We start from the raw sequence: 15,211 nt of genomic DNA, 5'->3' as shown, positions 1-15,211 counted from the left end.
TAGAATTGTGGGAAGATCGCAGAGTTGCCGGCTGATTCTGGAGTCGGCCGTCGCCGAGCATTCGGCGGCGATAACGAAGTACAAGCGGCTGTCGCATTCGACCAGATCACCGGATGAGCGGCCACGGCAGCAGCGCGCGTCTGAAGCTCGGTGGCTTTTGGCTCATTTCTTCCTTAGAAAGGCTGGTGAAGTGCCACGGGACACCAACAAAGGGAAAACCAAGAAGAAAGAGAAGAAGAAGAAGAAGAAGAAGAAGAGCTGGTCTTCATGGTTGCCGGACCCTACCAGAAGGTGGCCTGTTCAAGGTTGGTAGAGTAAATACGAAGGATCAGTTCATAGTTTGTCTCGCGGATGGCGGGTTGTGTGTGTTCATTCTCCTACTGTTTGATTTGTTGTACTGAAATGTTATTGACATGAGAACAAAAAAATACAGATTGGCCAAGATGGGAGTATATTCTACAGTAATTTATTTATACATTTGTTGATTGTTCGTCTCTCCATTTTCCATGTTTAGTTCCATTGCTCAATCCGAAACACACAATAAAATCATTATCATAATTTATAGTATGTATGCATGTCTGATAAAAGAAAATTGAAGACAAGCAACAATCTGAACCTGACACATTATATAATGCTGATGCAACTAAGCACTAATAACAAATGAGATTATAGTTATGTATTAAGCCACAAGGAACGGGGATGTAGAAAAAGAAAAATAAAATCCTAAAATTGTTTGCATCAGATTGGAATACAATCAGTTGTTTGTCTCTCTCTACCTTTTCAACTTTAAGCCATTCCATTAGTTCTAAATGCATCACCCTCAGGTCTGTGATATATTTTACACAGCCAGTCAACAGAAAAAACTATACACAAATCTACCGTCTGATAAGGGAGGATCATATACAAACATATAACAGAGAAATTTTAATTGGAGGAGGCGGTTTGGATGATACAATATAAACAACAGATCTTGTAATAACTAGTAGTTATTGTTTCAAGGACGCACACCATCATATGGAGGCCTGTTTGCCCGCCGAAACCAAGTTTTGAATCCCAAGATCAAGTGTGGGCAATCATCAATATTACGAGTGGAGAAACTTAGGCACTGCTGCAGCAGTTCTTGAGAATCCGACATTGGCAGCGTGGAGATTATGCTTAAGAATGTTTCTTCCAGTTCCTGGATCACCGATTTTTGACCTGTAGGCATTGGAGAAACAATGTCCCGGCAAACATTCAGCACTGGTAGCCAGCCTCTCACAAGCTTCATCCTCACCTGAGATAATGTGATGCTCAAAATTAATAACTCCAGGTGTAGGGTCCATACATCAGTTCTCTGATAGCCATATCTTAGCAGATGGTAAGAATAGACAATTGGAGCAACAAGGCCTACCTTTCCATGTTGAATTACATCTCAATGATAGTAACACCTAGTAAAATCTAAGTCAAGTTGCATAAAGATATGCAAGCTTGACATAATTGTTGGGAGATATCTGAAGAATATGTAAAAGTATTTAATTAATGCATGTGGTAATATTTGAACAACAGTATTTGACCCAAGATCCTGGTTAAAAACAATTAAAATAGCTAAACGAGTGAAGCGATAAAGCACTTTCCTGCAATTACAGTAGATCATCCATTAATGCGATCATATGAACTGAGTTCTTGGATGAGTTCTTGATCATCATACAGAATAGCCAACGGCGAACTTCCATAAGTGTTGTTTTGAGACAGAAATTGTTGTGACAAATTCGACTTTGACCGAGACGAGGGAACAACACACTGCATAGCTAGATACACTATCATAACAACATGATGCCGAAAAATAATAATCTTGTATGTTGTCGTACATGGGAAGCCCAAAAGTTTACCCAAGGGCATTATCGTTGAGAGGAGTATTTGAAAAAAAAAAAAAAAAAGCCCAATGATGTTGTAGGACAGTACCATATAAATTCAGGGATCAATTAACTTCCACTGTAAGTGGATTACATAAAAAGAATCCATAACATAGGTTTCATAGTTGTTAGTGGCATCAACAAGGAATAGAATTGCCTGAGTAGTCATGTAGTACTCCAACAATGTCATAGATGTTAAAATATTGGAAAAGTTTGTCATGGTAGATGTCTCACTCTGATACGACTTGCTAGGATATGACCTTCTACTAAAGTATCCAACTCAACAATGAGAATTAGCCTCCCAAAGATGAGAAAAAGAGAAAATTAGTTACTAACTAATGACAATTTTGTTCAATGAAATAAGGTGTCTTCCAAAAGCCTTAGAGTTTTGCAATATGATAAATATATAAATGGGAAGATCCTTTTTTTAATTTATAATTTTTGGAATCCCACAAATCCTAGCTAAAGGTGCATCCAAATTTCATCAAGTATAAATCATAACGGCTTGAAAACCCACCATCCTACCTGTAACCAAAATGTGACTTGAAAGAAAAAAATACAACTCGAAATATGACTATGAAATCAATCTAAAATAGCAACTAAAATATGAACGAAAATAAATAACTAATTTTTAAAAAAGAAGTCAACCCAAAAATCCTTCTCTATGGTTGGTCAAGGTGGGGCCTGATGGGGTTGGTTCAAGTTTAGCCACATTGTAACATCAATCTTATACATGATTCAGCAAAGTGCAAAAACTTATGCTTGGTGCAAATCAAAATAGTTATGTACTTCACGACTCAATTCAGGTAGTTAACAAACAAATTAATATAACACAGCATTAATTGACACAATTGTATTAATCTTATATCATTTAGTTTTTCAAAGATAGTTTAGTGTATAAGTTTGCAATCATTACTTCAGCCCATGAACACACTTAGTATTACAAAATTAGACTTAAGGCATATGAAGTTTATATACAAAAGAAGTACTTTGCAATCGAGAAGACAGAGGAATAGGCACTACTACTACAGGTGAGGCCCACTAGAGTGAGACCACGTTATGCCTAATCCCCAAATCAATTATGCCATGGCATGCCTAATTACAAGTATCAATTGAATAATTTGGAGACCATATCCTAAACACATTTTGGTGGTGTTAAGCCAAAGTTCATTAACAGAGGCCGTCACAGGCACCAACAAGCACAAGGGAGTTGGAAAATTTGTGGAGGTTTGGTCATAATTGGTCTTGGCCTTGGCATTGCTTTTCTTAGTTTCTATGAAAAAATAAATGATCAAGGGAATGACAGCTGTCTTCATTAATGCAAGAAGCTGGTGAATACTTGCTATATTTCATATGATTTAGATGTTTGACATAGAGAGTATATATGCATGGTGGCTCCAGAAATGTCAGAAAAGAGAAAAATGACATTTAATGATATCATAGGATTCCAGAAAAATCCTCACTCAAGAAAAATAAGATATGAACAGTGAGCCACGTGAGCGGGTGGTAAGCTTCCATTGGAAGAGATTCACAACAACTTTTTTTGGAGTTCTCTGTTGCTATAGCATTAATTGGATTAAATGTGAATTACAAGACATTCTTCAACTTGAGATGGTCTTAAGAACAATCTGCTATCTAATCACTCCAAAATTCCCCAGTTACCCTGATTTTGACAAGCATGAAGTAAAAAGTGTTCGCAAAGTAGCATTTGAGTCAGTTAGGAAATAAGATTTATATTGTCAATATAAAGTAAAACACAGTCACTTGTCCTTAAGATTATTTTAAATGACATAATACAACACAGAATAGCTCACATCACTCATCTCTACAAGAAATGGGGAAAATATGAGTAGTTTATTGTATGAAAATTGCAATTAATGAATTAATATTTATAAATGCTATAAACGAAGCAAATGATAGCCTCTGTTTCACTCTATTATACAAAGAAAACTGTATCTGACAAATAACGAAATGACAAAGATATGGTTCATACCATAATGGCCCCATTCCATGAGAAACTACAATGCCCACCAATCATTAATAAGGACAATTACCTTGGTATTACGATGATCAAAACTGGAATTATCTACTAAACAAATGGAGAATAAATTACATTTTACCCCCCTTCACTAAGAAGCTTGCCACAACCCATGAGTGGTCAACATAACCATTGTAACAACCTAAAGCTAATATACACAATCATCTAGTCACTGTCCAATCATCCAGCATAAAATCAACCAGAAAAAATTAATGCATGAGATTTAGTAAAAACGGAAAAAAAATCATCAAACAAAGTCTTCTACCAAGTAGTTGTTTAAATTTTTGTACTTTGAGCTTATATAATATGATCACCCCCAGCCTAGTCTCCTTTTGCAGACCAAAGAGAAGTTCACTTAGATATTCAAGAAAACCTAGCTAATCATGTACATTGTGCTTTGAGGCAATCATATTATCAAATTGATAGCCAAGTTTATGTAATAATTTGAATTTATTTCCTCAGCAAGTCAATTACTTGTTGCATTCACAGACACACACCCAAGAAAACACACGCACAAATACAGAACTCTTAGACCATTTACTTATATATTTTTCTTAGATGTTGTAATATTCTGAAAGTACAAGGATTGATGTAACGACTTTTTAAGTATAAGACAAGAATCTTACAGCTCCTCTGATAAGTTCATACTACTGTATACTATCATGATCTTATGCACATAAGCAAGGCAAGTCCTGTCACACTTGCCATTTGTACGTGTTAATAGAACATATTTTCCAAATCCTTAATGACTACTGCATTATGTAATTTTTAGGCAAATATCAACAAAAAAGTAATGCAAAAATTAGATTCACTACACCTCCTATTATTAATAAACATACACTATAACACATTACGCACTCAGTAATTCTCTATCAGAATTGAAATGAGAACTTCTAAAACTTCCAAGCACCACCATTACAAATCAAGACTTCCACTATCAAAACAGATTCACAAAGTGAAAAATCTAAGACAAGAAGGCTCATAAGTGTTTTACATTTTAGTATCACTTTCCTTACGAGACATAATAAACTAGGAATGTGATTAAATCATCCTGCCTTCCATAGAGACTTTCATCATGAAAAATCCTCTTTATTAATAGATACATGAGTACAGATTTATCTTTTATGTTGCACGTTTAGCAAGACCATCCCTATACTAAAGAAAACTAACTCTCTTTAAGTTACATAAAGTGTTCAAGGACAACAGTAACAACGGTCCTACTATGTTTAATGTTTCATCCTGCTAAGTCATCACCAAATCTTATCCTTATTTTTCATTAATATGCATAAATAGAGGGAAATTATCCCCTTAATTTGGATGCAGCTGGCTGTGATCACTTTCTTTTCAAGGTCTATGTGAACTTTTTACTTCATTTAAATCAAACTTATATAAGTCATGCTAATTTCATTGATTTCTGGCTGAACATATTATTGATACTATTATAACTTTTCTTGAGCATCCTTGCCCTGGTCACATTTGGTTTACAATCACTTATCATAACATTATTCATAACAAAAAGAGAAGGATAAATTCATGAATAGATCAAGGGGAAAACCTGTCGCGGAGCCACAGTAGTCCCAGAAACAACTGCTTTGGCCACTCGGAATGTGGACTTTATGACCAGCGACAGCAGTCCAGGAGCTATATTCTTCCATGCATCATCCCTGAAAGTCTTCTGCAAGTCTGCTGCCAGTGCAGCCTGCTCACTCCACTCTGCAACTGCAGTGTCGGCCACTCTCAACTCAATCATCCTCTCCACCAGCCAATGCAGGTGCTTTGCATTTACCACGGCAGCATGCAGATTCAACCTCTGCATCGCCTCTCTTTCATCATTGTCACCAGCAACTCTAAAGTCCGGGCTGGCATACTTCCCAAGGTAATCCTTCACCGTCTCCATACTCGTCAAAAAGGCTTGATCCAAAACTCTCCTCACTGAATCCCGAGAAGGGTAATCTCTCAGTAGCTTTGCAACGAAGGCCTTGATGGTCGCCACATTCGGATGACTACGAGTTGCTGAATCAATCAATCCATGTAGCATTTCCTCTGGCACGCTCTTTCCATCCCCTTTTTCCACCATCACAGGCAAAACCCTCGCAAGGAGGTCTTGGGACTCTTCTCGGCGAAGAAAAGGGATCAAATTAAGGACCCCATCCTCCTCCTCTTCGGTCCACGGCACGGCCTCGAGGAATCGCACGCAGGCCCGGATGCAATCGTCGAAGAGGAGCTCCGAAGCCACCGGGATCATCTCCAGAGCGTCGGACACCGAGCCGATAGCGCCGGAGAAGTCGAGGGTGTGAAGGAGCCGGAGGACGGCGACATGGGCGTCGAAAGGGCCGCGGGGGCTTCCAGGGCACGCGACGACCTTGAGGGTGAGGCGGTGACTGATCGCACCTCCAAGGCCAGGGCAGGGGCCGCGGCCGGGGCGCTGCCATCGATCGGAGAGGAGGGCGGCGAAGTATCGGGATCGGCGGAGCGCGGCGGAGCAGAGGTGGAGGTCGATGGAGAGGGGATCGGGGTCGTCGAGCTCGAGGCGGAGAAGAACGTCAGCGGCGCCGGGGTCGTCGAAGCCACCGCCGGAGGCGGCGGAGGGGAGAACCTCCGTTAGGGTTCCGTCGGGGGAGGGAAGATGGCCGCCGCTGCTCCCGACGCGCTTCCGTTTCCACGATGACATAGCCACGTTTCCGCACGGCCATAACGGCGACGGCGGGCAGAGAGGGATATAGAAATCACCGGTTCTGATGTCCTTCAGGAATCCGTTAGTTACAGCACCTCGTCGCGGCAATAGTTTCGCGAGGAGCTCATCAGGAAACGCCAAGTGTCGATGAACGAATCTTAGAGCGCAACGATGAGAGGCGACGCCGCATGCCCACGGCCTAATTCCCGCAGAATATCTGTGTGGGGGCAGGGACACGTGGGGATAGATGAGAGGCGGATTAAGGCGGGTGGGAGTGGCGAGGGGAACAGGTGGATAAGGTTGGGTCCATCAATTGTTGGTCCGATATGGATAATATCTTCGTGGGCAGTCGTTCACGTGACCCTAATTACTTGTCCATGTCCTATTAAAGGATGATGCTTTGTGGATGGACATGCTTTGCAACCGGGCTTTTCTAATTGGACAATCTATTTTAATTTGATTTTTATAGATATTTAATTTAACGTAAATGAATCGTTGAGAAAATATATCTGCTATCACTAAGCTCTAAATGACCCAAAAAATAATTGGGCGAATTCCCATTTTTAGACTTTTTTTTTTGGAAAAACACTCTTTATTTCTAAAATTTTTAAACAGTGCCTTTTATTCTAGTACCTACAATACCTCCCGTTATTTTTTTTCCTCTTTTCTATTTTGCCTGTGAATTAATAGGATGAATTAATCGAGTTAGAATGTTTTTGCATTATGTTATATTATTTTCAGTAATATCATAAAAATATTGTAACGTAGTAAAAAAACATTTTTATACTATGTTAAAGTATTTTCCTAATATTGCTAAAATTCACTGTATTATACTTTTTTCTATAATTATTAGAAATATTATAATACAGTGTAAAAATATTATGAACATAATATTTTTTATAAAATTTATAAAAACACTATAGCACTATATTATAGTATTTTTTTAGTATTACTAAAAAGACTATAATTTATATCGATTCACCCTATGGAAGATTCATAAAAAATGAAAATAAAAGTGTGTTCTCTGTATTAGTTACAACCTCTTAAAAACTTTGAATATTCCTAAGTTATCCATTTATATATAGACATATATATTCTCCATTTATAACTTAATTTTAATAAAATATTTTCACTCCTTACCTACAATTTATTTTTTTGTTCGTTTTTTTCTTCTTCTTCTTTTCTTTCATCTGTTAATCGTCAAAGGTAACATAAAATAATTTAAAAAATGATGAAATAAGATAAACTAAAGATCGAAATGGAGGTAAGAAATAATTTTTAATATTTTATATAATAATTTAATATTTTTCGAATTATATACATTTTGTAATATTTTAGGAGACGTTATCATCATAGTCAATCGTATCAATTCAAAAAATATCATGTTTGAAGCCTTTGCAAATTATCCAATAAAGTACACAGGTGAAAGCTACGGTGAAGGGAAAAAAAAAGGATAAAAATAAAATTAAAGAGATTATGAATAATAAAATATTATTTTATTATTTTTTAAGATATTATAAATAATAAAAGATTGTGAATAATAAGAACGAAATTCTAAATAGTAAGGTCTTTCGAAAATAAGGAGCACTTCTCGATAAAAATTCAAAAAAAATCAAGAATTAACCTATAAATAATTAACTCTAGTATTTTTAATGAATTATGTTGGCAGTCAAATTTATAAGCTAAATTTCAATTTTGAAGAATAAATATAAAATAATAAAAATCATGTATTTAGAAGGATATATGTAGCCACTAAAAGTATAAAACGAGAATATATTTTTTCACTTGTCCTAATTTATTATATCCATTTCAAAACAAGCCCAATCTAAGCCATATAGCCGCTGCACTCTATGCATCGGTACAAGTCATACACACACATACATGTTAATATCCTCCCTCACACACGGACACATGGAAATAGCGTCCTAAAGTATCGAGAACATTATTGCAACAGCTTTCTCCTCGAATGCTCACATACGGAAGCGCTGGCCTTCATAGCACCATTTAATAGTACATAGATCTTCTGTCATGTCTTTTCTTTTTCATGAATACTATCCGTATTGCTTACGAAGAAAACCACGCACAAGATCTTTAATTCATCTCCCCAAGTTAATATACACGTATTAACATCAGTCTTGTGTCGTAAAATTCACGAGAACGCCACGCATCGTGACTCACCTCGCGACGTCGGAGATAACAGTGTCGACCATGCATGCACACAATAGGATGCGTCGTGGCGCCTCTCGGCTGTGGTGGTGCCGCACCGACGCGATGTAATCGGGTTCGGATTGATAAATAACGGGTTATCGGAATATTTGAGGCCTCGCGCTCAGATCACGTGACGCGATCGGCCGACGCGACTTTTCACACCGCTGCGGATGGGCTCTCCGAAGCACGAAAGTAAAAGCGCATCCCGCTGCGGTGGATACTGTTAAATTACATAAGTACCCCTACAGTGGTACTTCGCGTAAACATCGGATATGGTAACTCGTCGCTGTTTGCTGCTTCTAAAGTCATGGCATCAATAAATTGGCTCTATTTAGTTCCAGGTGGGCCATTATATTATATTATTATGTAAGAAAGCAACAAAATAGCAATGAATTTATTGCCTATATTATTATTTATATGATTGGAAAGATTGCTAATAACTGTATCATCGGAATTCAAAATTCGAGAGAACCTGTTAATGAATTTTATATCTACTCCTATATGATTATTACATTGTCTCAGTTATGGACAGAAGTAAAAGCGATCGTCTTATTCTCACCTAGCATCACCGTATGCGAACAGCACGACCGACAGTCACACACCTTGAAGGATATTTCTGTAAATTCGTTTTGGGTAAAGTAAACAGATCTGTCTCAACTGCAACCTCCGCCCTCTTTAATAAACGAGTTAAACATTTCTACTCCATTAGTTCTTACTCGAGTCGTACCTGCCTTATCGTATAAAACCGGGTGGCAGACGGAACCTGTGGGGTCGCCGGTGCTCCCAGTCACAGAGCAGGTAATCCCGCGGGTCTCATCGTAAACTTTTTGGCCGAACAGGCTTTCGGTCTTCGAGGTCAGACATTCTCGTAATTCTACAAAGCACGCGACCCTCTTCCTTTGAATGATCATGACAACAAGAAGATGAATAATGATTTTTGACTCACCCGCATGGCCACCTGCCTTGTGATCGGATGTGTCTGGGGCTCACTTGAACGAGTGTTGGATAGTCGATGGGGTAATTGGAGGTGATCGTGAAAATAAAAGGTGTAGCTCGCTCGCCACGCTTCGTCGGCAAGACAGCAACAAACCCAACCCGACCCAACCCCATATAACATCACTCCCGTCGCTTTCCCTGCAACAGACATTGCTTCATTACTATTACTGCCACCCTTCCTTAAATACTCTCACGCCCTCCTCTCCTCTACGCTACGCTCCAAATATAACAACCACCTCTCAACCTCTCCTCTCTCTAACGGATACTTCTCACGCTCCACAACAACAACGAGACGAAGGACGAGCAGAAGAAGAAGAGGAGGTAACAACGGAGGAGGAGAAGAGAAGGTGATAACGTTGCCATCCGCCGGAGATGGGAGCCGCAACCATCCCCTCTGGCGGATTCCTCGCCGGGAGAACGCCGGTGCTCGGCCTCCCCGTCTACGCGCTCCTATTCATCTCCGCCGCCGCCCTCCTCGTTGCGCTGCTCCTCTTCCTCCTCCGTCGCTCCCGCGCCCGGATGAAGCGCCGGTCCCCGGCGCTGATCCCCACCTCCACCAAGGAGATCGCCGAGATTCCCACCGCCGCACCTAGTGAGCACGACAAGGGGATCAAGGAGATGAAAAATGCGGCGGTGGCGAAGGCCGAGAAGCCGTCGGAGGCGTCGTGTTCGTCATCGTCGTCGTCGACGGAAAAGGAGAAGCCGGAGAAAAAGGAAAACATTGGGTGGGGGCGGTGGTACACGCTAGCAGAGCTGGAGGCGGCGACGGCCGGGTTCAGCCCCGGGAACGTGATCGGGGAGGGGGGTTATGGGATCGTCTACCGCGGCGTCTTTCCGGATTTCTCGGTGGCCGCCGTCAAGAATCTCCTCGACAATAAGTGAGTCTCTTTTCTTGCTCTACCCTCTCGATCTTCTGCATATAAGATTGCGAGTAGGAATGTTGATATGATTCGGATACAGAATCGACACAACATGACTGATGTCAAAAGTTGAAATTAGCGGCCTTGATCTGGTTTAGCTGTCGATTAGAGCCTCATTTGTCTTGTTTGCCCTTTGGAGTATCAGTGTTCTGGATCTGTAAATGTATTGCTTTTGGAAGTACAATTATCTTGAGTTAGTTGTGCTTTCTCTATCATCAGGCAATTAGGTATGAAAAGTAATCTTTTCATCAAATAAATCTGAAATAGATTTGTTTTAATGATGAATGGTACAGCTGCTTATAATGAACTATTTCTTATTATTTATTGTTCCATTATGTATTTGGGGGCTGATCTACTTTTGATTCTGGCTTCACTGGTAGTAGTTATATGGAGGGCACTGAGAAAGATTTACTCAGTGATGATAAATTTTGTAAGGCTCAAAGCTGGTTCAGAATTGTAGTTCCTTAGTTGAAGTCAGCTGATGATGTTACTTCGTTTGATTGTTGATAAACCTTGTCTAAGCAAACTTGCGCTTTGCTTTTTTTTGGCGATCATAACTTTTATTACAATGTCTTAGAAAATAGATTATGTGTTTTACTTTTATGACCAACTCAATAGATGATTTTTTTTTTTCATTTTTCTGTTTGAAATCTACCAAAATTTGGCAACAACATTTAGATATAATTGTTTATGCTAGTCTAGTACTTTTGGTGGTATTTCAGACCCAGCTTCTGGGTTTTCTTGTTTTGCTTCCCTACTTTCTTTTTCTTCTTGTTTTACGGTAATTTATGAACCTTTTTTGCTACTACTATTTTCTAAGAGGGGTCTGTCGAGCCTTAATCGAGAGGAGCAATAAAAGAGGGCAATGCTTTAAACACCTGAAAAATCAGCTTCTTAAAAGAAGTGTACTCACATAAAGAAGAGACAAAAGTAAAAGGCAGTTAATTCAGCTGTCTTTTTTTGAACTTCTTTTGGTTATGCATCATGTTTTGACAAATAGATTACACTATTTAAAATATCATTCCTAATCTGAGTGAACCTATGATCAACTGATTTTTTTTGCTAGAAAATTGCAAGCCAAAGAGAAAAAAAAGTGTCTCCATGTATTACTCTTGTTGATTCATGATATTGGAATGCTGCAGGGGTCAAGCGGAGAAGGAGTTCAAGGTGGAGGTTGAAGCCATTGGAAAAGTAAGGCATAAGAACCTTGTAGGACTTATTGGATACTGCGCTGAAGGTGTTAAAAGGTTAACAAATCTCTCCAGTGCACTTTATTATTACCATCATTCATTTGGATTAACACAACCCATCATCCTTTCTGGTCCTTTTAGCTGTATTGCATTTCCTATTTTCATTCAGGATGATTGTATACGAATATATTGACAATGGAACCCTGGAGCAGTGGTTACATGGTGATGTTGGTCCTGTTAGTCCATTGACATGGGATATAAGAATGAAAATTGCTATTGGAACAGCAAAAGGGTTAGTACTCCCGTTCCCATGTTAATTCTCAAAGAAAATCAGGATAGAAACAACAATTTTATAGCAGTTCCTGTACGATTGCTGGTTCTTGGTGCACTTTTATTTTTATGGTTCATTCTGCTTGCAAATGTTGGCCCAGTAGATATATTTATGTTAATTAATATTGAATTAAAAAGTGATTGCAATTCTCATGCTCTTTGAAGAAGGTTTAGATCTGAAGTATTCATTTCTGTGATGCAACATTAAAGAAATTATGATGCTTTTCAAGTTCATGATGTTTTGTTGTTTTTAGTGAATCCTCTTTCAGAAATTGAAGACTTTTTGTTTTCCTCTTAAAATGGTTATTTGTTTGCAGTATAGCATACTTGCATGAAGGTTTGGAACCTAAAGTTGTGCACCGAGACATCAAGTCCAGCAACATTCTTCTAGACAAGCAATGGAATCCTAAAGTGTCAGACTTTGGACTGGCTAAGGTCTTGGGATCTGGTTCAAGCTTTGTAACAACTCGTGTAATGGGAACATTTGGGTATGCTTTATCCATTTCACTCTTCAAATTGGCATGCTTCTCTGTCATTTCTAGGCATCAAGATGCTGCTTCTACATAAAACTAACTGCATGTCTCGGTTAAAGCTCATCAATATATGAATATTTTGAGCATATGCATTTCTTTGGAAGAATATCTTGTCCTTATGATTTACAGCCTTTCACTGTTTTTTTGTCCTTCAATGTTTGCACAGGTATGTGGCTCCTGAATATGCATGCACTGGTTTGCTTAATGAGAGCAATGATGTGTATAGCTTTGGTGTTCTGTTAATGGAAATAATATCTGGAAGAAGTCCGGTAGATTACAGCAGGCCAGTTGGAGAGGTGAGTTTAGGTGGAAAATTTCAAATTGCCTCATGTGTGTACCCTCTTAAAAGTGGTTGAACTTTTCGCAGGTAAACATGGTTGAATGGTTTAAACGAACTGTACAAAGCAAGCGTGAAGAGGAAGTGGTAGATCCATTAATTGAGGTTAAGCCTTCACCGAGAGCGTTGAAGAGGGTATTGCTAGTCTGCCTTCGTTGTATAGATATGGATGCTCAAAAACGGCCTAAGATGGGTCAAATTGTGCACATGCTGGAAGGAGATGAGTTCCCCTTTCGCATGGTAAGTTTTACATCTCAAAGTCTTTTGTTGATCATCTAAGCCAGAGAGATAAACTTCTAGTTCAACTGCATATATACTGTTACTTTGTAGATCAAATATCAAAGCAATATTCTAAGCCTCATCTAGTTTTACAAAGGCATATATACTGTTTACTACTTGTTTGAGTATTCACCAACAATTTATCATGTGCCTATACTCGAGGACTCTTTGAGATTATTTTATATATAAAGATGAAGGTAGTTCTTGCTTCCAAGGTATAATAGGTGGTAAGAAATTTGCACTACTTATTGAATTATATATACAATCAAAACTATGTTGTAATCATAAAGTACTTTGGTCGACTACATTCATGCAGAAACCTTGTGCTACCTACTACTTCAATTAAAAAAAATAGTAGACTTGACAACTGTCTGCATAAACACTCCTGGCACACTGAAGTTTCATCATATAATTTAGATTCTTTTCAAAATTCTAAATGAACTGAGGTGGCAGTACAGGCATTAGAAGTTTTGACTGAAACATTTTACTGCTTTAGTCTCATCAGTTTCAGCAATTTTGACCTTGAGAAGGAACAGACATACCTTTCATTTAAGATTGCTGACTTTAGCATATTATGATGTTTCATTTCATAACTATGGATCCTAAAGATTGTATTTGATGACCTACAAACCAAATAAAGATTTTGTTGCATTTTTGTTTTCAAATATGCCAAACTATTTAAGTTACAGTAGCTGAGACCGTTTATCAAATGACTGTCTTTTTCATGTTCCTAACAATTCAAGATAATTTTTCGGTTGTGAACTACTGATCTTGAGCCCTCATGGATGGGGTTGCATGTCTGACTTGCAACTTACATGAACTTTTGCAGGAACTTCGATCAGCCAGAGAAGGAACTCTGAGTTCATCCATGTCAGCCAAGTTGGCTCCCCCTGCTAATTCTGAAAGGTCGATGTGGTGACAACACCGAAAGGAATAGTTCTGTAATATGCTAGTGGTTTTGTTAATAGTTCTGTCTGGAACATAATTTTTCACTGATGGTGCTTCTTGATTGTGCATATTTATTTAATTTTTACGGAAAACTAAACTCTTACGACTTAGATGCAAGAATGCATGGGCCCCTTGAGCCGAATTTTCTGTTACTGGAGTAACATTGCTGCTCTACACCATCTCACGTATTATTCACTCTGCTATGGACGATTAAGATTAACACAGCATCTCTCTCCTGTGATCGTCAGATGGCTCGAAGCAAGCATTTTGATGGATTGTGGATTCTGTGGAACATAAAATGTGTAAGATTTTTATTAGAGTCATCTGTTGCTGTATCATAAGGTTTATGATGTCCACAAATATACTTTCAATGGTCCAAGATGGATCCCTGTTAGTAGTCTACAATACTTTGAGGATTGTTGAATCACTTTCAACTAATAGCGATCGATATATATATATATATATATATATATATATCCTCTTATAAAGGAAAAGGGGTTAAAATCATTCCAAAAAGAAATACACAGCAGTGCAAGCCAAAATAAAGTATTACTTTTGCCAATGAAAACATACAACAATAAATAAATAAATAAATAAATATATATATATATATATATATATATATATATGTTGAGTCTTTAACATATGGGATATGTATCAAACAATTATTTTATAGAATCAAAATCAATTTTTTGGTTCAAAACATACTTAATAGATCCAAAACAATGGTTTTAGAATTTTTTTAGAAAACGGACCTGATGAATCAATTAGAATATTTTCTGAATTAATTGGTGATTTGGTCTTCCAATTACATAGTATCCTTAAGAACTTTAGATTTCTTCTTGACAGGTAAAGAGAAACTTAGA

The 15,211-nt window shown here is 38.3% G+C and overlaps 2 protein-coding genes across 2 annotated transcripts; one reads left to right on the top strand and one right to left on the bottom strand.

Annotated features, from left to right (window-relative positions):
• Positions 1–700: 700 nt before the first annotated feature.
• On the bottom strand, positions 701–6,686 carry LOC103988991 (BTB/POZ domain-containing protein At1g63850). The gene is made up of 2 exons (XM_009407693.3): positions 5,486–6,686; positions 701–1,273 (listed from the first exon to the last, which is right to left on the bottom strand). Exons 1-2 carry the CDS (start codon positions 6,599–6,601, stop codon positions 995–997), a joined length of 1,395 nt encoding a protein of 464 aa, XP_009405968.2. The 5' UTR covers positions 6,602–6,686; the 3' UTR covers positions 701–994.
• Positions 6,687–10,034: 3,348 nt separating this feature from the next.
• Positions 10,035–14,453, top strand: LOC103988990 (probable receptor-like serine/threonine-protein kinase At4g34500). The gene is made up of 7 exons (XM_009407692.3): positions 10,035–10,686; positions 11,871–11,975; positions 12,088–12,210; positions 12,566–12,736; positions 12,948–13,077; positions 13,149–13,358; positions 14,227–14,453. Exons 1-7 carry the CDS (start codon positions 10,181–10,183, stop codon positions 14,314–14,316), a joined length of 1,335 nt encoding a protein of 444 aa, XP_009405967.2. The 5' UTR covers positions 10,035–10,180; the 3' UTR covers positions 14,317–14,453.
• Positions 14,454–15,211: the final 758 nt, after the last annotated feature.

The sequence above is a fragment of the Musa acuminata genome, chromosome BXJ3-6, assembly GCF_036884655.1.
Source record: "Musa acuminata AAA Group cultivar baxijiao chromosome BXJ3-6, Cavendish_Baxijiao_AAA, whole genome shotgun sequence".
In the NCBI taxonomy this organism is placed as follows: domain Eukaryota; kingdom Viridiplantae; phylum Streptophyta; class Magnoliopsida; order Zingiberales; family Musaceae; genus Musa; species Musa acuminata.
Note: the sequence above shows the minus strand (reverse complement) of the source record. Positions and strands in the feature narration are given on the sequence as shown.